Source organism: Gymnoscopelus braueri (genome assembly GCF_963280865.1).
Source record: "Gymnoscopelus braueri genome assembly, chromosome: 8".
Taxonomy (NCBI): domain Eukaryota; kingdom Metazoa; phylum Chordata; class Actinopteri; order Myctophiformes; family Myctophidae; genus Gymnoscopelus; species Gymnoscopelus braueri.
This window is the reverse complement of record NC_137609.1, coordinates 11,144,440-11,170,542: the sequence shown is the minus strand read 5'-3', so window position 1 is coordinate 11,170,542 and position 26,103 is coordinate 11,144,440. Positions and strand designations below refer to the sequence as shown.

At 40.4% G+C, this 26,103-nt stretch overlaps 1 protein-coding gene and 1 long non-coding RNA gene across 3 annotated transcripts in view; both read left to right on the top strand.

Annotated features, from left to right (window-relative positions):
* The window catches only part of LOC308090621, a 306,248-nt gene that overhangs the window by 194,177 nt on the left and 85,968 nt on the right, over positions 1-26,103 (top strand). The window lies entirely within an intron of this gene.
* Positions 1,638-26,103, top strand: tmem164 (transmembrane protein 164). 2 transcript variants are annotated; one of them, XM_080435863.1, is made up of 6 exons: positions 1,638-2,596; positions 14,091-14,140; positions 15,323-15,389; positions 17,780-17,855; positions 23,213-23,313; positions 24,344-26,103. In XM_080435863.1, exons 1-6 carry the CDS (start codon positions 2,141-2,143, stop codon positions 24,557-24,559), a joined length of 966 nt encoding a protein of 321 aa, XP_080291989.1. In that variant the 5' UTR covers positions 1,638-2,140; the 3' UTR covers positions 24,560-26,103. The 2 variants fall into 2 exon arrangements, with proteins under 2 accessions (XP_080291989.1, XP_080291988.1); XM_080435862.1 differs by having other exon boundaries at positions 1,641-2,596; positions 17,780-17,858.

Genomic DNA, 26,103 nt, shown 5'->3' with positions numbered 1-26,103 from the left:
CAGTGATTCCTAACGGCCATGAGGTTATTGCTTTAACCACATGAATCCCAGCACCCATATTCTGGAGGGGACATTAGTCAGAAATAGCCGATCCACACACTCACAGCGTTGTGAGCGTGTGAGCTTGTGGATCTACTATTGTTGGTGAAACATTTCAAGTGGGCCCTGATCCAGAAAAGGTTGGGAACCACAGTTGTATTGTGGTAAGTAGTCTCTACACACTATGTTGCGTTCATTGATTAGAGAGAGCACTAACGAGCACATAACGAGTTTGACACTTTTATGGCCCAATCAATCAACTCAGTGCACAACCCCCTTTGAAGTTCAAAGGGATCAATTAAGAGCTCCAGCCGAGCCCCCCCCCCCCACCCCTCACACAGAGACAGAGGCCTCCCTGCAAGGGATGAATGTCAACATAAACAGTGGAACAAAACCAAAATACAGCCAGAGGGTCTTTCTGCAGGAAGACACCACAGCATAAATATATAGTGGCTGATAGAGAGAAAAAAATGCATATACATACATACATACATACATACATACATACATACATACATACATACATACATACATACATACATACATACATACATACATACATACATACATACATACATACAAAATGTTCATAAAGAGTGTAGGCTATTGTTGTGCATGTCTTGCCCCCTGAACTCTGTCTGGGAAAACACCAAACCAAAGAAACACTCTTCTAGAAACTACATAAATGGTAAATAAATCAAATCCTGATTCCAGCATGAGCCGACTCCTGCAGGCTGCCAAGATGCGACAGTCCAAAGGTCTAGAAAATGCTTCATGTCAATTTGGCTTCCAGCCATCGATTGATGCACATTAGGAGTAGGCTACTATAGAGCCAGCTCTGTCTGCACACACCACTAGGGGGCGCGTTCTGGACGTTTATAACGGGGATGGAGCGTTAGGTAACATGAGCAGTGTGGGAGACTGGGTGTGGGTGTATCACTGCCATAGTAAACACATGAGGGCATCATGGGATGCTCCTATAAATATGAGGCCCTCGTTTCCTATGAAAGGACATGAATGCAACCGATTGGGGCGGTGAAACATCCCAGTTCCCATTCACCCTGACTGCACCTTTTGATTTCATGATTTTATCACGTGTTAGATTAGATCTCCTCGGCGTCATCAGCACCGGGTAGATATATTGTCTACATCCCATAGCCCGGAGGGGCGCGCGCTGGCACGCCATCGACCATAAATTAATTAATTGATTCTTGAAATTATCTTCCCAAGATGATTTTGACTTCGGCCAAGGGGTAGAGTAGACTACTTTAAGTAATATATAGTATTGTAAAAAAAAGTGATAATACTACAAAAAAACATTATTGTGGTAGATTGTCTGTTTTTACATGGTTGGTTGGAATAAACATTGCTAGACCAGACCTTGACTTTCATTACGGCTGGAGGAGTCTAGATCTCGTCAGAGATCTCTCAGAGGAAAGAATGTGTAGCCTTGATCAAACCTCTGCCTACATGATCTCCTGGCATCGGAGGTTGCTTAGCAACCAACTATAGCCAATCACGGCCCAGCCGTCCACCCATCCACACGATGGGATCTATTCTACACTATCCGTTTTTCTCTTTTTTTGGGGGGAGCCTTGTGTAGCTCGTAGCTAGCTCTGGTAGAGTGACTACATCTCTATAGTCGTTGTAAACTCGCTATTGTGGCTTTAAATGTACAAAAAGGCGTCTAGTACGTGAAGTGAAGCCCGGCTAAATGATATGCTAGCTTCACTGTGCTAACAACAGTACACCCGGGCCAGCCGCACTAAACTTCTGCGCTTCTTTAGGTCATCTTGATACCGATTTGATGAGTGTTGATTTTTTTTTTTTTTTTTTTTCGTAGCATGCCTGCCTGCTAATCGCGTCGGGCGGGGGGCTTATTGCCTTGTTGCCGGTGGTCTTTACTAGTTAACGTGGGGTAAACATTCACATAGAGTTGCTACACCTCCAGGAGTCAGTCAGCTCTGGTCTGTAGGAGGAGATCTAAGCTCAAGTATTGTTGCCGGGTGGGTTGGTTGGTGGTGGATCTACATGTCTGCCTCCCAGCAGCCACACGACAGCGGATTATTGCAAAAGAGCAGAGGAACCCTCGTTGCAGTTCATGTTTCGACAAGAAGTCAGTCTCGCGTCGTTGACTCCGTCTCATCTCTCCCCGCAAGACGTCGAGCCGATCGGGGGGAACATGTCCCGGTATAACATCTACAGTCTGCTGGACTGGGTGTACGGCGGCGTGGACCCCAAGTTCGAGGGCAACGGGGGCCCCGAGTGCGCCGCCTTCCTCGCCCCGCGGCAGCGCCTCAGCGAGACCCTGGTGATCGTGGTGGTCTCCGTGGTGGAGATCTGCCTGGCGCTGAGGAAGATCAACGTCTCCAGAGAGCTGAGAGTGAACGGCTGTAAGGACACCGTGGTGGCTAAGACCGTCAAGGAGGACAGCCTGGTGAAGAACCTGTTGCTCGTCGCGCTGTGTATGACTTTTGGAGTGGAGGTCGGGTTCAAATTCGCGACCAAAACCGTGATCTACCTCCTGAACCCGTGTCATGTCGTGACCATGGTGCAGGTAAGAGTTAATTTTTTTTATACTAGTCTTGTTGATTGAATGATCCTTACTGTTCTTCTGTATAAGACAAGCATGCGTTTGTTTTTGTATGTGTTGTTGTGCAGTGGTGGGGGGGGGGAAGTACTTGTTTTGCTTAAGTAAAAGTATCAATGCTGCGATGTAGAAATGCCCAAGTAAAAGTCCAGAATTCAAAATGTACTTGAGTAAAAGTACAAAAGTATTGGCATCAAAATGTAGTTAAAGTACCAAAAGTATAAAGTAATCATTATGCAGAATATCACCTTTTCACAAGTTTTCAAGTGTATGCAAATCTTTTGAAAATAGCAGATCTACAAGCTCACAGTGCATAGCAATAAGACGCATTGTGAGCTTGTAGATCGGCTATTTTCAAATGGCTGAAATATATACAGAGCTGAAGTGGTTAATGTATGCTTTGTAATAATAAAAATCTACAAAGTAACTAGTAATTAAAGTTTTCAAATAATTGTAGTGGAGTAAAAGCACAATATTTGCCTCTGAGATGTAGTGGAGTAGAAGTTAAAGTACTTACAATTGGAAGTACTCTTGTAAAGTAAAAAAAATACCTCACAATTGTACTTAAGTACAGTACTGGAGTAAATGTACTTAGTAACTTTACACCATTGCTTACTGTTATAATAAGACATCATGCATTTGTATGTGCTGTGCTGAAGTTCCACTCTCAAAGTTAAAACGTTGAAACATACATTGTTCTTATCTAGCCTTATCATCACAACATGGGAACTGTAAGTCATGAAAATTGGTATAGTCAAATGAAGCAAAGAAACCCAGCACTAACATTACTTGAACATGTTAGGTAGGGTCTTCTAGAAATCATTTGCAAACATTTGTTTAGATGTGTCACAGAGCTGGTTGTCAAACCACAATTATTTGCATGATTTTTTTGTAGCACATGCAAAAACATCACAGAAGTCAGTCATGCTGGTGAATCAACTTCTTCAAGCTCTGACCAAGTTGTGGAAACATTACATCTAATGTCTAATTTTGTTGGCCATTATGAAGTTCTGCATACACTGTTTGAACAATTCCTGCAGGAAAATGTATATTGATTACAAAATTGGCAGATATGTTCATCTGGTGGTCCTTTTTCTGAGTCTAATATATATACATTTATAAATTCCCCAAATGCTACCTGTTGAGCTCTACTCTGAAATGCAGGGGGAGTGTACTTCCAAGGGTAAGTGACTGCAAAGGAGAAATTCCTGTTGGTCAGGGGGTTGGTGTGAGCTGCTTTATGTAAGGGGTCAGTTATGTGGACTTTCTCAGTCGCTGAAAGTACATTGAACTGCAGTCTTTGCTGGACAGGAAACCATTGCATTATTGTGATATCCTTCTTACGAGATGTGCTGCAAAACTAGAACCTGAAATTTAACTGTGAATTCAACAGGCTAAACATATAGTCTTAATATGTTAGTCTCCTTTTTTGGAGATTTCTTTTGCATTTTGAAAGAGTTTTTGAATTGAGACACAGCCCACGTCCGCATTATGAGGAACACAATGCAATGTTCTAACTGTTTCATCAATCAAAAAGTGTAATCGGAGCCCTTTTAAGCATGAGCCTAGAAGCATGAGCCATGAGACAGAAGTTGGTGAAAGAGAGAGACAGAGAGCAAGCAAAGTTTTTTACAAAGGGAAGAAGAGTGTTGTGTAAATTAAGTATTTCCTTGGTGAGAGAATAAAGCATTACCTCTAAATGCATTTTAGTATATTTATTTGATACAACAGATGACAATGATAAAGTATAATAAAAGTTCAGTGTCCACCTCTCGTGGAGTTCTTTAAAAAAATATATATATATATACAACTTTTATTGGTGAAACAGGTGGTACAGAGAAACGAAGGTTAATTATTAACATATCATATCACCATGATTATTTTTTACGTTTATGAGACATGACGAGACACAGACAGGACTGAAATTGACCAAGAACAACAAAAAACAAACAACAAAACAAAATTGAACGCAGACAAAAATAAAGTAGATTTAAAAATAACCAAATTTTAATGGGGCTGAGTTTACGTCAGAGTATCTGAGGTGCTCACCTCAGAGAAGGAGTATTTCTTTAGGATCAGTCTGGGTCAAGGGATGTGAGGGTGTTTATGAATGTGATAAGCGGTTGCCATCTGTCAAAAAAAGGGGAAGTTCTGAGATCCAAATCTAACCCAATGGATACAAAATTAATGTAACCAAATGGACCCGATTACAAAATAAGCAGGTGTCCTTTCTGTCTGTTTACAGTACAGTCTCTGTTAGGACACCCCATTCAGACTTATACATCACAACGTGAGCTTATAATAAAGAAGTAAGATGAAAATAAACCTGAAATGAATAATAACATGTGAACGATGTCGATGTGATTATGAATTCAGCCCAATGAACCACAATGGAACCAACCCCCTGCCCCCCAGGGCTTTTTGTGTTTTCCTTTTAGCATAACCTTTGACTGTACTACCTGTACTCTTATCAAACAATTAATAAAGTTGTCAATCAATCAAGCAAAAACAGGACTGAGTTGTCCACTTATTTATTGAATCAGACAGCAGGAAATATAGTAGAAGCAGACACAGGAAAGAGGGCTCTGGCTTGATTTGAAATTTGAAACCAATAGCCAGAGCGTAAATAGATTAACTGTGATGTATCAGGAGTATCGGAATTGAAAGCAAGAGAAAGTACAATATTTTGAGGTAGTGGGTGTTTTCTCACACACCACAACTGCAGCCACTGATCTGCTGTTGGTGTCAATAAGAGAGTTCAATAAGTTTGTATAAAACATTTCCTTTACAAATGTTGTAAAGGAAATGGGGAAGTCCCCCTCCCCGTTAGTTTTTCTGTTCTTTATTACTGAAGGGAACAATAGGAAAGCGGAGAGTACAGCTGGTATTAGGACCAACAACAGGGACAAATGTGGATCTTAAACACTTCCCCACCAAGGCCATGCACGCATTGACGTGCGGTCTATAAAAGGCTTATCTGGCCAGATCAGATTTTGTCGGAAACATTGTTAAATAATCGGACCTTGTACAAGTACCGGCAATAAAAATAGCTGGATTGAGTATGCTATATTATGTATTAGAAGTTTGAATAAATTGCTGGAAAATGCTTTACTTTATTCAATTAGTGGATAGGGAGATTATTGACAATGCAAAAGTGTCACTTTTCAGCTACAGTCACCTTTTTGAACCCAAATAGGGCAATTGTGTGACACCTGACCCGAAAGAAAACAACATGTTGTCACCTTTTTCACCTCGGGGCTGTTTGCATGCCTGTGTCTGGTATTGTATAGCCTAATGTTATGACATTGAATGTTACAGCATAATGATATGTCTGTATTGGAACAGACATTGAGGTGCTTTGAATGTACCGGTACTTGATTTTGTCTTTGGAAAACTTAAAAAAAACCTGTACAGCCTCATATAATCTGAATCTGAATTCTGAATCTGAATACAGCCTGGCAGTTGGAAGGTGGCTGAGGAAACCAATCATTTCTCAAAATCAACCTCTACTTGAGGAGACACAACAGGAAGGAAGTACAGTGCTGCAATTCACTGACTACCGTTGACTCTAGTTCAGTGGTTTTCAACCCTTTTTCATATCGAGGTCCGTTGTTTATTCCGCATTTGAGCCACGGACCACCGCTTGATGAGATTTAGCCTCTCAGACCCAAGACTTATAGAATATTTTGTTATTGTTGGACACGATTTTGTCCACGATTCCATGCTGCATTGATGTGGTATAGGAGAGATAACAGGCAAACGTTGATCAAAATAACAACTCTTTAATTAAGTAATGCAGATGTTTAACAATAATTTAACTCTTGCGACCGTAAAATGAACCAAATGGACCCGTGAGGGTCCATTTGGTTCATTTTACACTCTCAAGAGTTAAAGATCTATAAGCATCAATTTGGTTACCAACTCCATCATTTAGCTGTGGACCACCTGGAACCCCCTCAAGGACCACCGGTGGTCCCCGGACCACTGGTTCAGAACCACTGCTCTAGTTTTGAATGGTGGACGACGGCGGTTCATCCATGAAGGGAAATGGAAAGTTCTCTCTGCAGATGGTGCTGCCATGTGGGAAGGGCCCTCTAGCTACCAGGCACCACCAGCATGTAAGCGGTTTGTGCCGGTTAACTTCGCTTTTGAAGGCACTCCAATTAAAGAATGTTTTGACCCATACGCTCTTCTTCATTTGTAACGCTTTAACGTGCTCATCATGCTCCTTCACCTTATGTGACCTCATTTTGCGGGGCTTGTTTATCCGATTCTGAATGAGATAAAAAAAGATTGCGGGAATACTCCCTGCTTACATCATTCTGACAACTCCCATGCATGACATATTTTGTTGTGTGAGGCAACTCATAAGCTGGCCTTTTTAATCATATTTCCCTTGTTTTTAACTATCAGGTCCACCCAGACAGGGTGACTAGTTTAAATGACTTATTTCCTATCAATTACACACCCCATAAAGCCTTGAATTCGTGGAGATTCTTGTCGCATTCCAAAAGCCAATAATTTGATGATAATAATAAAGATGATTATGTATCCAGTAGGAGAGACAAAGGAGATAGACCGCTGGTAATCACATTTTTGCCTTAGGGGGCGACAAAAAACAAAAAAGTCTCCATTAATTCAATCAATGCTTCATGGAGTGTGTAATTGATAGGAAATAAGTAATTTTTTGGGTGAACTATTCCTTTAACAATGTCAATATTTATTGACCAATCTTTTGACTTGACTGTAACAACAACATCCAATTCATAGACATTTGGGCGGTCCCTCGCCTCTCACAGAATTATAAGCATTTACCTATGAAGAGACGACAACCATGTTCTTGAAACAGTCGAGTGAGTTGGGATAACGCAGGATTGTTGGGCCGTTGGTGACTCAGACCAAAAACAAATTGCAGTGTGCTGTGGATTAGTTAGACTCTGGCACCCGACCTGTGTTGCATGTCGTGTCATGTCCTGTCTCTCTCCATATCCTCCTTTTCTCACCAATGCCTTTTCAAATAAGCTTTGTGGAAAAATAATTGGCAATAGCAACAGCTTCAGCCGTCATACAGGAGTTGGCCCTCCTTGACAAAGTGCTGTTTTTATTTAAATTAGTATTTTGGATAAGCAAGCACAATATGCAAATAAGAGCGAGTCAATCCAAATGTCAGAATTGAATTATGTGTGGGAGTGAAAATAGCACATTTTCCTTTAATCTCTTGTTGTGCTGTTTAAAGCGTTTTGAAATGCAACTGCATGCATGTTGCCAAATGGCAAATTTGTTTTGAATACATAGAATGACATTGAGTTGTCCTGCTTAAGAGAACTATGCTTCTTAATTTGTCGGAACAGGAAATTGGAAGGAACTTTATCTGTGTATGTATTTATACATACCTGTACTGTACTGTACTGTACATTACTTGGAATTTGACTCGGGTCTTTGTTTAAGGACAAGATGAAGGACAAGATGAAGGAGAGGTACTGTTTAAACACCCTGTATACAAACACAGCTAGTATGCATAACCTTATCAAATAACAAAGGTAGTCCCTTCCACATGAGCTAGATGTTGTGTATGTACCTGTAAGCCAGGCATGGCAGCACATAACCCACCCCCCCCCCCACCCCCTCATCCACCTGCACTGGCTTCCAGTTAAGTTCACCATCACCTAGTACAAACCCCTCCTCTTCACTTTACCCCTCCACTACATATCTGCCCCCCTCCACCAGTATACCCCCACAAGGAACCTGCGGTCCTCAGACATGGGTATAGGCATGTCACAAATGTCACTCGGAATTATTTTGTCCTAATCGTCATAATAGTTTCCATGTTGAAAAAGGTTCATATTTTCAAATATTTTAAAAAATAGTGGAAATAGCAGATCTACAAGCACACAACGCGATGCGACGCGTTGTGTGCTTGTAGATCGTCTATTTCCACTATAATCTTTTTAATATATTTCCACTATAATGATTTTTTTTAGTTATAAGTTATTAAATATGTGAGTAATTTCTTTGTATATTTAGGTTGTGTCATATTTGCCACGTGCAACTTCAAAGCCTAAAAAAGCCAAACAGAAATGTAATTTTCAACGACAAAAACGCAATTAAATCGTTCATCGCAATTATTTGAGTGACAATTTTAATCGTCATGTAAAATGTCATAATAATCGTGACAGCCAGCCCTAGACATGGGTCTCCTCTTCTTCTCCTCCACCCCTCGCACACAAGCATGCAAACCTCTGTGGACAGAGCCTTCACTGTGGCAGCCCCCCCCCCCGCCCCCCTCCCTCCGGCTCCAGCTCACAGTCAGCAGTGATGGAAACATGACACTCGGGCACACGCCCACATTTTTGCCGCTTTTCTAGTTCAGTGCTGTGTGAGTGAGTGCTTCACCTAATTCCGCGGGAAGAGGAAACGGAGGAGACCCAAAGTGCTCTTCTACGGTTGCAAGTAGTCCTATTTCATATAGTGAGAACGGCGAAAGGCCCCACCAAACGCATGCTTTATTAATTCAGCAGGGGGGGGATTCTGTTTCAGCTTCACCCAGCTGATGATAGCTGCTCAGATGGTCATGAGGAACGACGCTCAGGAGAAGCTGTTTTGGGGTTAACCCATTAAGACCTGGAACGCATCTGTGTCACTTTGGATTTCTTTGGCTATTCAAAAATAGCAGATCTACAAGCTCATAGCGCGGCACCGAGTGCCGCGCTATGAGCTTGTAGATCTGCTATTTTTGAAAAATCTTGGAAAAAAAAATGTTTCGATTTTTGTGCGGTGAAACCGCCCCTATATGTGAGGTTTGGATATTTGCACACCAAATCCTGCGCTGTGATTGGCCACCAGTGTACCCCCCTAACCCTGCACCGTGATTGGCCAATCACAGTCTATTCAGGACTGTGATTGGCTAGGGAAACATGACACATGTGCATAGCCCTATAAATAGGACTATTTTTTAAGTGAATCACACATTAGCTAGCAAGACACCGCCCACTTCACACTGGGTGTGATTTTTTTCAAAAAACTAAAAAATCCTAGATTCCACAGAGAACAGTCCTTGATTCTGTGGCTTGAAAGTTTATATTCCACAGACTTTAAAAAACAACATGAAATGACCAGTTATAAAGCAAAGTAGATTTGCATTCAACTCGACTCTGTTAACACAGAGACACTCCTGTACACCAACAGCCCCCCCCCCCCGTGCCTCCCCGTACTTGTATTTATTTTACCGAAATCAAATCTCAAATCAGAAACATCAACTTACTAACGCTTACTGTGTATGTATAGGCTTGTCAAATGGTTACATTTGTATTGTGTCCTTTTTAAACAAATATCATGAATAGGTAGCTAATCAGTATATTTATTAATTATGTATTATATACTATATTTTATACAGTGCCCTGCGAAAGTATTCACCCCCCTTAACGTTTTTCCACATCTTATGTTACAGCCTTATTAAAACATATTTGCTCAGAATTCTACACACAATGTCGCATAATGACAAAATTAAAGTTGCAAATGTGTTAATTATAAAATACAAAAAATGTGTTAAAAATACAAAATTACAAAATCACACGTGCATAAGTGTATTCACACCCTTTACTCAATACTTTGTTGAAGCACATCTGGCAGCAATTGGAGCCTAAATTCTTCTCGAGTATGATGCCACAACTAGGCACACCTATTTTGGGGGCAGTTTCTCCCCATTTTTCTTTTCAGATCTTCTCAAGCTGCATCAGGTTGCTTCGGTGCACAGCACAGCCATTTTCAGATTTCTCCAGAGATCAATGGGTTTCAACTTCAAGACAGTCTGGGCTCCTCCGGGTGGGCCACTCGAGGACATTCACAGACTTGTCCTGAAGCCACTCCTTTGTTATCTTGTCTGTGTGCTTTAGGCTTGTCGTCCTGTTCGAAGGTGAACCTCTGCCCCAGTCTGAGGTCCTGGGGCCCAGTTGCACCACCTCACACTAAGTTCAAACTTAGCCTAGTTATAGCGTAAATGGCTTTTAAAAAGCCATTTAGACCGGTTAAAGTATTGGTGTCATTTTTTGATTTCTTTGGCTATTAAAAAATAGCAGATCTACAAGCTCACCACCGACAAATGTTCGCTTTAAAAATATATATTCAAAGATTTGCACACATTTTCACGATTTTTCAAAAATAGCAGATCTACAAGCTCATAGCGCGGCACTCGGTGCCGCGCTATGAGCTTGTATATCTGCTATTTTTTAATAGCCAAAGAAATCTAAAATGATTGAATGGGTTAAGCTATAACTAGGCTAAGTTTGAACTTAGTGTGAGGTGGTGCAACTGGCCCCAGAGCACTCTGGAGCAGGTTTTCATCATGGATCTCTCTGTACTTTGCTGCATAAAATGTTCCCCTTGATCCCGACTAGTCTCCCAGTTCCTGCTGCTGAAAAATATTCCCACAGCATGATGCTGCGACCACCATGCTTCTCTGTAGGGATGGTGTTGGCCAGGTGATAAGCGGTGCCTGGTTTTGTCCAGACATTACACTTGACTTTCAGGCCAAAGAGTTCAATCTTTGTGACCATTAAGTTCTTGGTTTGTGCTCCGACATGCACTGTTAACTGTGGGACCTGATAGAGACATGTGTGTGCCCTTCTAAATTATGTCAAATCAATTTAATCTACCATAGGCAGACTCCAATCAAGTTGAAGGGACATTTCGCCGATTTTGCATCAAACTCCTATTTTCATCTAGGTCTAGGACCCATAAACATGATCCTGGTGTGTTTTTTGTGTTTTATCTGTCATTTTTAGATTTGTATCCATATCCTCAGAGACTATGAGTCATTTGACTCATAGTCTCTTTATCTCACCTTATTTCCTGACTACGACGTAGACCACACCCCCATGCAGCCCCCAGCTCCCCACAAGGAAGGCCAGTGCCCCAAAGCATTATGGTCATTGTAGTAATGCAGCAGTCCAGTCAAACCCCAGTCAAACACACAGACTTCTATATTTTTCTGGCCATAGGGTGCAAATTTCAAATTTCGCTACTGTTATCTACTACAAATATTATTAACATTGAGTGACTGTAAGTTCTTCCAGGGGTGAAATGCTCCTTTAAAGAAACATCTCACGGGTGATCTGTGGAAACAGGATACTTATGCACATGGGAGTTTGTATTCTTTAATTTTTTTAATACATTTGCACACAAAAAAGTGAAACTTTTTTGTCATTATGGGGTAGCGTTTTTGAGTTAAAAAAATAATTTAATCCATTTTTGAATATGGCTGTAACATAACAAAATGTGGGGAAAAGTGAAGGGGGTGAATACTTTTGCAAGGCACTGTAAATACCATTTTCTTTGCGGTTTTCTTTATTTTTGGAAATCTCTATGGGAAAAAGTTATGGGTTTTCTATCTGTGGCACCACAAAATGGCCGCCACTGCTATGCCTGCCCTTATAGACAATGAATGTCCAGCTGGGTCAAAAAAGCAGCCAGCCAGGTGCATGTGTGACTGTTAGCACACACACAGGGGTTTGGGCCGGGGTGGGGATTGCGGAGTAATGGTCAATTCACATTTTGTGGCCTTATTGTTGACATTTATATTCTTGAGTAACTTTCTCCGGATGAAAAGCCCTTCTTTACTAGTTCTGTGTCTCTCTTTCTCTGTGGATCTCCCAGGTTCAGTCTCTGCCTCCTTCTCAGAGGAGGTGTCTGGTTGTGTGTTTCTAAAGCTTTCATCCTCATACAAAAAAACTAAACTTAAATAAACTGTCTAATCAAACCTTTAAAATTTAAATCAGGTCGAATAAACTAAGTTTGCCTGTCTAGCTGTCTAATGATGTTGAATGAATGGTGATTAAAGGTTCTATGACATTCATTTTCACTTTTTAATTTTTTGTATGTTTTTTGGGCGGTTTTATGACCTCAATTACACCCCAAAAAACAGAACTTTGAACATTCAGTGGATTTTCTGTGGTATCTTTTTATTTATATATAATTAGGCTGAAAAGTAATCTGGGATTGGCCCCTTGACTTTGATGTCATAGTCACTTAATCCCGCCCCCTCTCCTCCCCGCCCCTCCCCTCCCCTATCCTTTCCTTTGGGGGGGGGGGGGGGGGGGGGGGAGCAGAGGCGAGGATTGACAGACAAAATCCCTCAACAGCGACACCCGCAGGCAAAAATTACTTTTGACATTGCAGTTGAAAAGGCTTTAGAAATGTGAGAGGAAAAACACCTGCAATGGCTCACTGGAGTGGAATTTTCAGTTAAAACTTTTTATACACGTTTGAAGGACCATGACAAAGACTTTTAATGTATTGTAAAACTGAATGTCATGAAACCTTTAAACCAAATTTAGCTTGGTGCTCTCTCTGTTCCTTTTGTGTTCTGACATACTCTGTAATATTATAAAAGAAAATTGTTCTACCCTATTTCATATACCCTTACTGTAAAGTGTCACCAACATTAAGTACCAAAGCAAACAATCAGACAGACTAACCACACAAAAAAACATAGCAAGCTGTTGCATTCTAGATTGCCTAACTGTGGGATGTCTGCCTAAGCTTGTTCTACCTGAATATGAATACAATGCAGGAACAGCACTACAATAGTGTGCATATTTATTTGTATTTGTAAATTCATGCAATACAATGCCGACCGCCAAGTCAGTGGCGGTCTGCATTTTCTGAACTTAATGCACACGATTGCAGCCTTTTCCAAATGTTTCTTTGAGGATAATCAGTCCTGTTCCTACATTGGAATCCATGGCAGGAAGATGTCTCAGTTTGGAGGTCTTCTATTAACTGGTTGGCAGAATGAATTCAGGATACAAATAACATTCAGTGTGTCCCCTATATGCATTAAGTGGTATATCCGACCACCACAGTTTTTTAATCGTTTTTTTTTGTCTATACTTTTGTCTAATAAAAGTATATTTTCCTAAATCTGGAGACAATTCATATGTAAACTATACAGATTATTACTGTGCACATGTACTATATAAGATATAAGACTTCGTGTTTGAGCATAAATATGCATTTTGAGAACCAAAAATGTCCTCATTCCTCCACCACATCTTAAGCTTCTGACTAGGGGAAACACTGACATTTTATTTCAACAACTATATTGACTGTGTGTAATGGTCCGTAACAGTTTGTACGGTAGCTTGTTTAATGATGTAGGATAAATGTTATCTTTATGTAAAGCACAGTGCACAGCATTTTAACATTTGGAAAGTGTTTCATGAATAAAAATGTGATTGCATTTTGATTGATTCTCTCAACATTTTGTTGAGGGGACGTGCGCTCAACCCCACGCTGTCACCTAGCATAAACCGTTATATATGGTTCACATTTGCAAACATGCTTTTTGCTGGCTGAAATCACTATGATGAGACGGGTGTAGGTCCAGTAAAGTCATAGAGACAGAGAAAGAGCTGTATCATGCATTTTAATTTGACATTTTCCTTCTCCCTGTCTTCCGCAACAGATCTTCTTATTGGCTTGTCCGCCAGGTAAAACAGCGATGGTTGTTTTCAGGTGAGTGCTGAGGTTAATGTAGATAACAGTAGTCTGAGACAACATCTTAAACTTAAACTTAATCTCACTCACTTTAACATTCCTAATTATAATGTAGTACAGCGGTTCTCAAACTATGGGTCGCGACCCAAAGTGGGGTCGCGGGAAGATGCCGTTGGGGTCGCGCATTGGCAACCGAAAAAGTGCAATTTTGTTTTCTTCGAGAAACGGGAAAAGGTGGGGTTGTCGAGTCTGTCGACTAGTGACCAGTGTGAAGAGGATGTCAAACGTCACTCCTCATAAACACATACGGCTCTAACACACAGAGAACCAGCAGCACACAGGAAAGACAACACACACACACACACACAAGCCCTGGCAGAGGCACATATCTGATTTAACCCATTAAGACCTGAGGCAATTCTTTAAAATGTTTTCTAAATCCAAACAGTTTTTTTGAGAAAAATCTAAAAAACATATTTTCAAGATTTTTCAAAAATAGCAGATCTACAAGTTCATTGTATATCTGCTATTTTTGAATAGCCAAAGTAATCGTAAAATGACACACAGATGCGTTCCCGACCTTAATGGGTTAAGCTGTTCATTGCTGTGATTTCATTTTCAAATAAATATTCATATAAGGCCAGCACTGTATGCTTTTATTCTAAGATATTATTTATTTCCACTTAGAAATTGCACTATAAATAAATTGTGGGGTCGCCATGAAATGGGGTCGTGGTATAAAAAAAGTTTGAGAACCCCTAATGTAGCAAATGCATTTAAATGCATTGTTGTTTGTAGAGTGTGAGTCCAAAGTGCGTTGTGTGAATAGTGCCGTGTAAACAAATGTTGTTTTGGCTACATCCCCACGTGCCATCTCGACATGCATGATCTCTCTGTAACCTCATACACCAACAGCCACGTGCAGAGAGTTTAAAGTGGAATTAAACCCTTGGCCAATATTGTGAGTTTGCTGCCAACGGTTAACCACTTAAACCCTCAGTTTAAACGGATCAGATTTGGTTCTGTACTTAGACCACTTCTTTTTGTGTCTACACCAAATCTCTTTGCCCAAAAAATTGCCAACCTTGAATGAGTGAGACATTCAATTAAAATTGTCTTACATGTATAACCAGAGTTTCAGGACACAAGAATGAGGTGAGAGAGAATATTAATATATCTCTCTTCCATGTGTAATTTCAGACTTCAGGTCCACATGTTGAACGGCGCTTTATTGGCTCTCATGTTCCCTGTGGTCAACACGAGACTGGTAAGTACTCTGAAATCTCAAAACTCTTAAAGGGACATTTCGCCGATTTTGCATCAAACCCCTATTTTTTTATCTAGGTCTAGGACCCATAAACATGATCCTGGTGTGTTTTTTGTGTTTTATCTGTATTTTTAGATTTTTATTCATATCCTCAGAGACTATGAGTCATTTGACTCATAGTCTCTTAACTCACCTTATTTCCTGACTACAATGTAGAGTAGACCACACCCCCACGCAGCCTCCCCTCCCCACAAGGAAGGGCAGTGCCCCAAAGCATTATGGTCATTGTAGTAATGCAGCAGTCCAGTCAAACCCCAGTCAAACACACAGACCTCCATATTTTTCTGGCCATAGGGTGCAAATTTCAACTTTTGCTACTGTTATCTACTACAAATATCATTAACATTGAGTGACTGTAAGTTATTCCAGGGGTGAAATGCTCCTTTTAAATTATACTCTTGACCATCTTGTGGCTGACATTAAGCGTTCCAGCTCACTAATATCATTGTCCATTGTGCACGGATCCCGTCACTCAAAGCCACCCTAAAAGATTGTGCTTTGGTTACAGTCCATTTAATGTTCCGCCTCAGTGGGAGCTCACGTTGTCTTCCTCAGCCTGGAGGTTGATGTCCAAATGCCCCTATTAGTCAGTTAACATGTAGGCAGTGGTGGAAAAAAGTACTCAAATGTTTTACTTAAGTAAAAGTATCAATACTGCAATGTAGAAGTACTCTGTTACGAGTAAAAGTCCAGGATTCAAAATGTTACTTGAGTAAAAGTACAAAAGTATTGGCATCAAAATATACTTAAAGCACCAAAAGTAGAAGTACTCGAATGTTTGAAAATAGCAGATCTACAAGCTGCGACGCGTTGTCGCGATGCGTTGTGAGCTTGTAGATCGGCTATTTTCAAATAGCCCATGTATAAAATAGGTCTAAAGTGGTTCATGTATGTTTTATAAAGTGAAACGTATATCTGCAAAGTAACTAGTAACTAAAGTTTTCAAATAATTGTAGTGGAGTAAAAGTACAATATTTGCCTCTGAGATGTAGTGGAGTAGAAGTAAAAGTACTGAAAATTGGAAATACTCCAGTAAAGTAAAAAAGACCTCAAAATGTTACTTAAGTACAGTAATTGAGTACATGTACTTAGTTACTTTACACCACTGCCTGGAGGTGATGTCAAATGCCCCTATTAGTCAGTTAACATGTAGGTCCAGCATGTATAGATATGACTTTATGGACGTGACTTTACAAACATCCAAAAAAGTATTGAATCTGTGAAGATGGGTATGGGAGAATATAAAAACACGGCGGGTACGGGGTGTCACTCCTTGTTCAAATCTAAACCTGGTTTCTTATCTTATTTCTTCTTATGTGCATGACTGCATGTATGTGTGTTGGGAGTAGTTTTGAGAGCTGTTCCTCCTCTCTCCCTCTCTTTGCTGTCTTGTCCCTCTGCAAAGCAGGAATGCTTTATTTAGTCTGCTTAATTCTGTTATTTCTTTATTCTGTTATGTCTTCATTCCGTCTGCTTAATTCAGTTATTTAATCAGATTAAAGCCGAAATGCTGTATTCAAACACACTCACACACCAATACAATAAATGTAATTATGTCTTTCTTTATGGATTAGGGCTGTCAACTTTCCTCGGAAATGATATTCGAATATTGGTCTTAAAAATGTGCAGATATTTGAATATTATTATTATTATTATTTTAAAAAATGATGTTTTTTGTTTTTGTTTTGTGTTGACAGAAACAGTACAAAAAACTATGTATCGAGTGCTCGGATCCAATAAAACATATCTTTTGTTTGTTTTTATAACTTGTCAAAAAAAAAAAAAAAAAAAAACGTTTTTATTTTTTTAAATTTGAATATTAATTTTCATATTCGAATATACATATTTTCCCAATATTCGAATAATATTCGAATAGCGAATATTCGTTTGACAGCCCTATTATGGATATGTATTTCCAAAAAGTCCATTCCTGTACACTTCTGCATTGATTTATTAAAGCAGCCTACATTCCAGTCACAATGTTATTTGAGACAAAACAGAATTTAACCCTTGGACCCTTTAGAAGATTAAGTCATGTGTGAAACATGTAAAGAATGAAGTGAAAGGTTAGTTTAGTTTTGTCACTGTTTATGGACAAATGGAAAACCTTCAACTGCTGATTTATGCTTCATTCATCGTACAAACGCTGTCGCGCGCTGAAAATAGCCAATCTACAAGCTCATGGCGCATCGCAATGCCGCCGGCGTGAGCTTGTATAGATCTGCTATTTTGGACATGTTGACTCCAAAGTGTGACAGAGAGTATAAATGAAGTTTTACACCGGGGGTAAATTAACTGAAGTGGTTTCATTTCTACTGTTATTACTTCAGCTTCCGTTTGAGAAGGAGGTCTACTACATCCAGCACTCCATGCTCTACCTGGTGCCTGTCTACCTGTTCAGGAAAGGTGGTGAGTTCCTCTCTTTGTAACAACTTGTGTCGTCATATTCCGTGTCACCGGTGTTAACTTAACCCATTGAGACCGGGACAAAGCATCCGTGTCGTTTTAAGATGTCTTTGGGCTATTCAAAAATATCAGATCTACAAGCTCATAGCGCGGCACCGAGTGCCGCGCTATGAGCTTGCGTATCTGCTATTTTTTAATAGCCCAAAGAAATCTAAACATGACACAGATGCGTTCCCGGTCTTATTGGATTAAGCAATATTACACAAGAGGGTTTGCTTTACCGTGATTATCATTTGGCACGCCAGTGATGCGGTCAGGAACGAGGCAGAGCCGAGCTCTGCAAGCATCACTGAAAGTGCCAATAATCAAGGCAAAGCACACCCTCAGGTGTAACACTGCGATTATATACAACAGTCACTATCAAAATAAAACGTAACAAAATGTATTCATATTGCGGGACATTTCTCTCTCAAAATAACAACCTTTCTGCGAGTGTTATCTCTGTTATCCTGGAAATGCATGGGGTCCGTCTAACAGACAGACAGAGTCCTTGTTTACTCAGCCACGATGGAGACAACTTTTCTCAGACTGGACACATACAGTAGATAAACCAAACTTAACTCTTTTACTGCCGGTGTAATGTAATAGTGGGACGCTATACTGCCAGCGAAAACGAGCGATATTTACTGACCTTTGAAAAATCATGGAATATTGTCCGTGATCGCCGTCCTCACGAAGATCGCCTCATTGCACGCACGGGAGTCTCGGAAAAATGTGTTATCCGGTCGAATTTTTGAATTTTAAACATTTTTGATATGTTTGAAACATTTTTCCAATACAAATCCTCGGATATAGGGGTCCCTGGCACACAATATTTTCAGATGGGGGTCAACGGCCAAATGCATATTAATTCGGGGGTCCTTGACATGGAACAAGTTTGAGAGGCACTGCTTTAAGTAACGTGTTGTGTATCCCTGGCACATATTGTTTGTTCTCATTCCTTCCATCTGCAAAACATTACCGGACCATCACATCACACACACACACCACCCATCTCAATAACACTTTCTTTCCACAGGCAGTCAGGTTGCACCCATAATGCACCGCATGTTGTTGTATGTAATGTCATCGTGGACCTGTTTTGTACATCGTTGCTGTGGGGCAGAAACCTTGTATCTGTATTTCATGTTTTGTCATAAATTAAAGGTGGTGTAAGTGTATTTTGTGTTAAAAGTTTAAAGCTCTATTCAGATAGTAATCATTACTATATAGTGTTTGTTCAATAACAGGGGGTCTCCACTTCTCTCCAGCTCTTTCATAAACAGAATATATATTATCAGGTGGGTTGCCAATTTTATCTAATCAGGAGATTTAACAGCTTAAAATGTATTGTGTTCCATTTCCAATGATTTCTCATTTCTTTGTCTCATCACTTACAATCTCTCTCCTGATTGGATACAATTCCTGAAAATGCATTTTCTGTTTACTAAAGAGATGGAGAGACTGGGAGACCTCTGTTACTGAACAAACGCTCTACTGCAATGATTACTATCAGAAGAATATAAAGCTACTTAACATTATTTTAACAAAAATAGCACTTACTGCACCTTTATAGTTTTGACCTCATCATATGACAGTAAAAGTAGTGCTGTGAGCTTGCAGATCGGCTGTAGATTTTATAAATATTTAACCAATGAGAAATGAATTACTAACAAGAGCTTGTGACTAAATAATAACTACAGTGGATCCTTTGGAACACAGGTTATTTTTTTCCATTTACTGAAAAGTAAGGAACAAATTGGTCATACAAGGTTTCCGACCAACAGCAACAATATAATGTATAATTCTGAGTGATATGTGCATACAGTCCATCCATGTGTAGGTGTTGGTTGTGGGAGGGCCAGAGAACAAGAATGTCATTGTATTATTATGCACATGTTAATGAACTTGAACTTAAACATCTCGTCCTGGTGCGAGGAGAGAGTAATGAAGGGGGCTTGTCTATCATGGCACCATAACACTTTCTCCATGTGAAGTGTGGATTTAATTGGAAACAGCCACACTTGGATATCAGGATGGAATATCTGAGTCATTGTTGCCTCTACAATGTAGAAGCAACAAAACTCCTTTTTACTCCTCCCTTGTAACATGACATGGCAGCACAACAAAAGGAAATATTCAACTTGTCCCAGTTAGGCTCATAGTCATGCAGAAATAAGGAGTGTCTTTGTGTCCGGGGTGTCTGTAATGGTTTGTTTGCCATTAGCATAGCAAAGCATTTCTCTATTGTCAGGGAGGGCTCCGTGAATGGTATGCTTGGCTTTGATGTCTGTTGTACAGTATGTCTCTGTTGTTGCCTCCGCTACCAGTTCAATCTGCTCCCTTTTAATTGACTGCCTTTATAATATATGAAGGAAAATGAGTGGAAATGTAGAATATTTGGTTTCTCTGCTGTCTAAGAAGGCAACAAAGTGGGTAGAGATTGCATTTACAGTAGGATAGACTTTATGTGCTCACCTAATCTTCAGGTTTTTGAATCAATTAATTGTTTTCTGATCTTTTTTTTTTTTTAATCAACTTATGACACAGCACATGGTCCACCATCTTTGGACCCGTATGTTTTCTTTACTAGGATAATGTGCTAATGTGGTAATGATAATGTGTTTCTATATCAGTGGTGCTCAAACTTTTTCATGTCAAGGACCCCCAAAATGATATGTATTTGGCCGCGGACCCCCATCTCAAAATGTTTTGTTCCAGGGACCCCCAGAAGCAAAGATTTGAGTTACAAATGTTCGCTTTAAAAATATATATATTCAACGATTTGCACACATTTTCACGATTTTTCAAAAATAGCAGATCTACAAGCTCATAGCGCGGCACTCGGTGCTGCGCTATGAGCTTGTATATCTGCTATGTTTGAATAGCCAAAGTGTAAAATAATGCTTTTTAGCTCAAATCAAAAAATGACACAGATGCGTCCCAGGTCTTAATGGGTTAAATGTCATTTGTGTGATGGAAAAAGGTAAAAAGAATCGTGATTATCCACCTTGTCAGTGTGTGAGTTGAATTGAGTCTACTTGTGCACAGTTTGGGGAAACTACAACCTAATATGCCAACCGACATACATAATGTGCCTGTCCACTGATTTACCTTCAGAAAACGACTACAAAAAAGGAAAGGACCCATTTATCAAGCAAGACTTTGTGGATTTTGTTTTGTATACTATCACCTGCCATGTACTAAAAGAACACCTGTCATATGAGCCATCTGAACCATGCAGCGCTTCTTTCTACTAAGGAGTTCCGGCAATGTCACAAATGTTGGCTGCTCAAATTCTCCACACAGTGCCTCTGGCTTCGCCGGGTGCTCCCAGCAAACACAATAGGCTCTATGCATAGATATAGAAACCTAGATACCTCATTGGCCTCTGCAGTTCATTGGAGCGACTGGTATCTCAATACAAGGCTCTTCCGCAGGGCTGTTTTGACTACTGGCCAATCACATCGCGTTGACTACTGGCCAATCACAGCGCGTCTAACTGACTAGTTGCTGCAAGGCTGCCTCTTAAGAAAAGACCCGCCCCACCTGCCTCTGATTGGCCTACCGAACGCCCCCTTCTGTGACGCACGCGGAAGTTTCCAGCTTGCCCTGCTGAAGCGGAAGGAAGTGGAAGGCTAGCCCTGCGGAACAAGGAAGCACGCCCGAGATACGAACGCTTCAGAGCCGAAGGAGGCGTCTACCTTTATATGTCTATGGCTCTATGCACCAGCAGCTATATTGGAAAGAAATTGGGCCTCTTCCTTACTTCCTTCACAGGTGTTACCAATGATTCTAATGAAGGCTCTGTTCCATTTAGTGTAGCACGGTGGTTCTCAAACCTTTTAATTTCAAGGACCCCCATAACTCTGAGAGTGTACAAATGGAACCAAATGGACCCAAATGGACTGGTTCCATTTGTACACTCTCAGAGTTACACACCCGCAAGGGGTCCATTTGGATCCCCTCAAGGGACCATGAGGGTCCCTGGACCACACTTTGAAACCCACTGGTGTAGCAGAGTGTTTCCAGTGAGCCAGTCAGCACCCTGACTCCGTTTGACCAGAATGGAACAGATCCTTCATTAGTATCATTGGTAACACCTGTGAATGAAGTAAGAAGAGGCCCAATTTCTTTCCAATATGGCTGCTGTGCATAGAGCCTGTGGCTATGTTTGAGGGTGAGAAGCAGGGCAGGGGAGGGCAATCTCTGTCGCTGCACTAGCGCCTCCTACAGGTTGATCAGGGTGCCTGTTTAGCAGGGAGTGGAACTGGATCAGATAACGGTGTTACTCCGCAAGAGCTACTCCCTCCCAGGGAAACTCCTCACTGTCAAGTGAAAAGAAGCGGCTGGCAACTTCATGTGTATCGGAGGAGACATGTTTTTTTTCCCTAGGAAACACATTGCTCCGGCATATGTCAGCGGATGTAGGTCACAGTTTTGTCACACAATGTGACGGGTAGACTCAATTCAGCATACTGACGTCTGACGGGATGGATAATCACAATTTTTAATTGATGTTGCACAAACGATGTCACATGTCCTAATCACATAAGGCAGCTAAAATTGTGCAGTCTGCAGTCACCTCCTGTATGTTTGTGAACCTTGTTAGTAGTCAACTTGCGTCGACTCTTTGTTGTTTGAATTCGGACAGGATCAGAGGCGAACAAAAGGTTCTTGTATGAACCCCATGTTTAATAAAGTCCTAACTGGCCATCAATAAACCTACCTGTAGTTAAGGCCGAGAACGCATCTGTCATTTTAAGATTTCTTTGGGCTATTCAAAAATAGCAAAAACCGTGAAAATGTGTGCAAATCTTTGAATATCTGTTTTTCCGTCGCGAACATTTTTAACTCTGTTACAACTTCTGGGGGGGTCCCCTGGAATAAAATATTTTGAGATGGGGGGGGTCCGTGGCCAAAATTCATATCAATTTTGGGTGGTCCTTGACATGGAAAAGTTTGAGAACCACTGATTATAGCAACATAATCTTTTTTTCAAAAAACTGTTAGGATTTAGAAGACATTTGTAGAATCCCCCCCAGAAGCAAAGATTTGAGTTAAAAATGTTTGCTTTAAAAATATATATATATTCAAAGATTTGCTAAAAAAAATAAAGCAGATATACAAGCTCATAGCGCGGCACTCGGTGAGCTTGTAGATCTGCTATTTTTGAATAGTCAAAGAAATGTAAAAAAGACGGAGATTCTTTCCCAGTCTTAAAGGGTTATAAAGATGTGCACTGTGAAGTGAAAGTATGACCTCCGACAAACACAGACAGACAAATAACAGTTGGTTGTGATTGTGTCTTTCTGCAGGCGTGTACAAACCAGAGCCCCTGTCTGACATGTGGTGGGCTCTTCTATCCACTGGCATCCTCTTCCTGTACCATTTCCTCTTCCTGCAGGGCCTGGGCCTGGTAAGATGGAGCCATCTACTGGATACACATTATATAGTCCACCATGAAAATACCATTATGTTTGATTGCGGGGTTTGGGGAAATTCTGTTGTGTTTTGGCCAATCGTTAATAGGCTCTTTGCACTGCAGACATATTGTGAAGACATTCACAGGTGTTACCCAATGATACTAATGAAGGCTCTGTTCCATTCTGGTCAAACAGAGTCAGGGTGCTGATATTGTGCATGTTGGCTCACTGGAAACACTCTGCTGCACCAGTGGGACTAAAATTTGTGTCCAGGGACCCTCATGGTTCCTTGAGGGGGTTCCAAATGGCCCCTTACGGGTGTGTAACTCTGAGAGTGTACAAAAGAAACCAAATGGACCCGTCCGTTTGGTTCCATTTGTACACTCTGAGTTATGATGGTCGTGGAAATTAAAAAGTCTGAGAACCACTGTGCTACACTAAATGGAACAGAGCCTTCATAAGTACAATTTCCAGGTATTTTTACTTTCAGTACATTTACTTCTACTCCACTACATCTAAGAGGCAAATATTGTACTTTTACTCCACTACAATTATTTGAAAACATTAGTTACTAGTTACTTTGTAGATTTTGATTATCATTACAAAACATACATTAACCACTTCAGCCCTATATACATTTCGGCCATTTGAAAATAGCCGATCTACAAGCTCACAGCTTGCAGATCTGCTATTTTCAAAAGATTTTGAATACATTTTGAACTTGTGAAATGGGACAAGTACTTTTGGTACTTTAAGTACATTTTGACGCCAATACTTTTGTACTTTTACCCAAGTAAATTCTGAATACCAGACCTTTACTTGTAACGGAGTATTTCTACATTGCAGCATTTTTACTTAAGTAAAAAATGTTAGTACTTTTTCCACCACTGCAATTGGTTTATCTTTTATCAAAAAATATTATTAAACCTCATTTAATGTACTTCATAAAACATGTACCAAATTAGGCCTTGTAACTCATATCACTCCTTTCTCTCCCTATCGCTTTATTTCTTTCTCTTCCAGGTTACCGAGGTCAATCTCAACAACATGCTGTGCCCGGCTGTGTCGGACCCATTCTACGGCCCTTGGTATCGGGTTTGGGCCACAGGGCACCAGACCCTGCTGACACTGGTTCACGGGAAGGCTCTAACCATCCTATCCCAGCATACCGGTCCTGTGTGCAGAAACTTGGCACAGTTGGCAGATTCTGTCAGACTACGCAACAAGAAGGTTGACTGAACGTTCCGGAAGATGCTCCCAGATGAAGCCTTTCACTCCAATCGCGTGTTTTCTCTTTTCTTTCCTTTTTTTATGAATCCTTTAACACACTTCAGTTTTTACTGTAACACATGAGCATTTCAGGGTCAGTGAATACATGTCATTCCTTTTTAGTATTATAGCTGGCTTGCCCTCATACTTGCATGCACAAACACAATAGGAAGGGACTTACGGCAAACGTTGTGGAGTTGACCATGTTTAGCCTTCGCCGTCTTTTGAGGGACAGAATTTGTCCAGGATGAGTAAGTGAAATTGTGAGAGAAAACGTCTTCACGCTGCCTTTTTTGTCAATGCAATCTTCTAAGGAAAGAAAATGGGGCTATCCCCCATATTGTCACTCCTAAAACTGTAATTGTTAAAACTTCAATTCTCTGCGATAACTACACCAGTTAGTATGTATGTTAGTGGGTGAAGTTGCCGGTTCATTTATATCAAGTAGCTAAATTGTCAGTATATGTAAGATATCGATATATAAATGTTATAACTTGTTTATAGATCGTCTTAAGCTCCACGGTCCATGATCCAAGCAGCATTCTATTGGCCATTTGTGTCCACCTCTTCGTCTGTGCTGTCACGACTAAAAATAGAAGCTCACGTGGTTAAATATGTTTCATGGTGTGTACAAGTGATATGCATCTGTCCCCACTTTTGACCTACTCAACTGTCAAGGTTAAATAGGAAGGAATAAGCCAGGTTAATGAACTATAGGAGAGAAGTTTGCAGTTGTTTCTACTGTTCAGTCTATTCGGTTATGATCATAATGATCACAGGCGCATGGTTTATTTTTCCCCTTTTTTTTGTATCGACATTCAAAGGGACATGTAGGAGAAGAACAGTGCATTATGGATTACACTGGTTATTTTTCTGTAAGTCAGTGTCTTGTAACTTTCAAATAAATATATGACTGTGTGCCAAGCCAAGGTTGATCTCTGACTAGACTAGTCGAAGCTGCTTAACCACTTTAAACCTGGTGTCCCTATTTTGGGCATGCCTTTTATAGGCAAAAGTTTCCCAAAAAAAAAAAAACGGGTGCACAAGCTCACCACGCCTCGCATCATGATGTGTTGTGAGCTTGTAGATCTGCTATTTTCGCCTTTACACCTTGACAAAGTAGAAAATAGGGCTGGTTACAGCTAACCAGCCCTGGTTAACTAAGTGGTTAACATTGCCGGTTACCATAAAGGGCATCCTAATTTAAGTTTAACATGTTCAATGTTAACAAGTTACATGTTTTTATGCCTAAAAAAAACAAAAACTGCCGATACTGTGCATGGAGCCTTTTCTGAATATATTTATTTAAAACCCCTGTTCTAAAATAAGTATGCAATTGAAAATAAGAGAACTTTATTAATTGTGTCCCAATTCTATGTATGAGGAATGTGTGTATTGTAACGCATTTAACTGTATACAAACTAGTATTCAACTTTAAAGAAAAAAGGGATAAGATAAACTTTTGTATTTTTATGTGTACTGTGTTGTATTGAACAATAAAAGTGATTTCAGCA

Excerpts from the sequence above, each read along its gene's own strand:
- tmem164 (XM_080435862.1), top strand. The coding sequence starts at position 2,141 with ATGTTTCGACAAGAAGTCAGTCTCGCGTCGTTGACTCCGTCTCATCTC. Across the intron at positions 2,597-14,090 it reads ATGTCGTGACCATGGTGCAG|ATCTTCTTATTGGCTTGTCC; the intron begins GTAAGAGTTAAT and ends CTTCCGCAACAG. Across the intron at positions 14,141-15,322 it reads ACAGCGATGGTTGTTTTCAG|ACTTCAGGTCCACATGTTGA; the intron begins GTGAGTGCTGAG and ends GTGTAATTTCAG.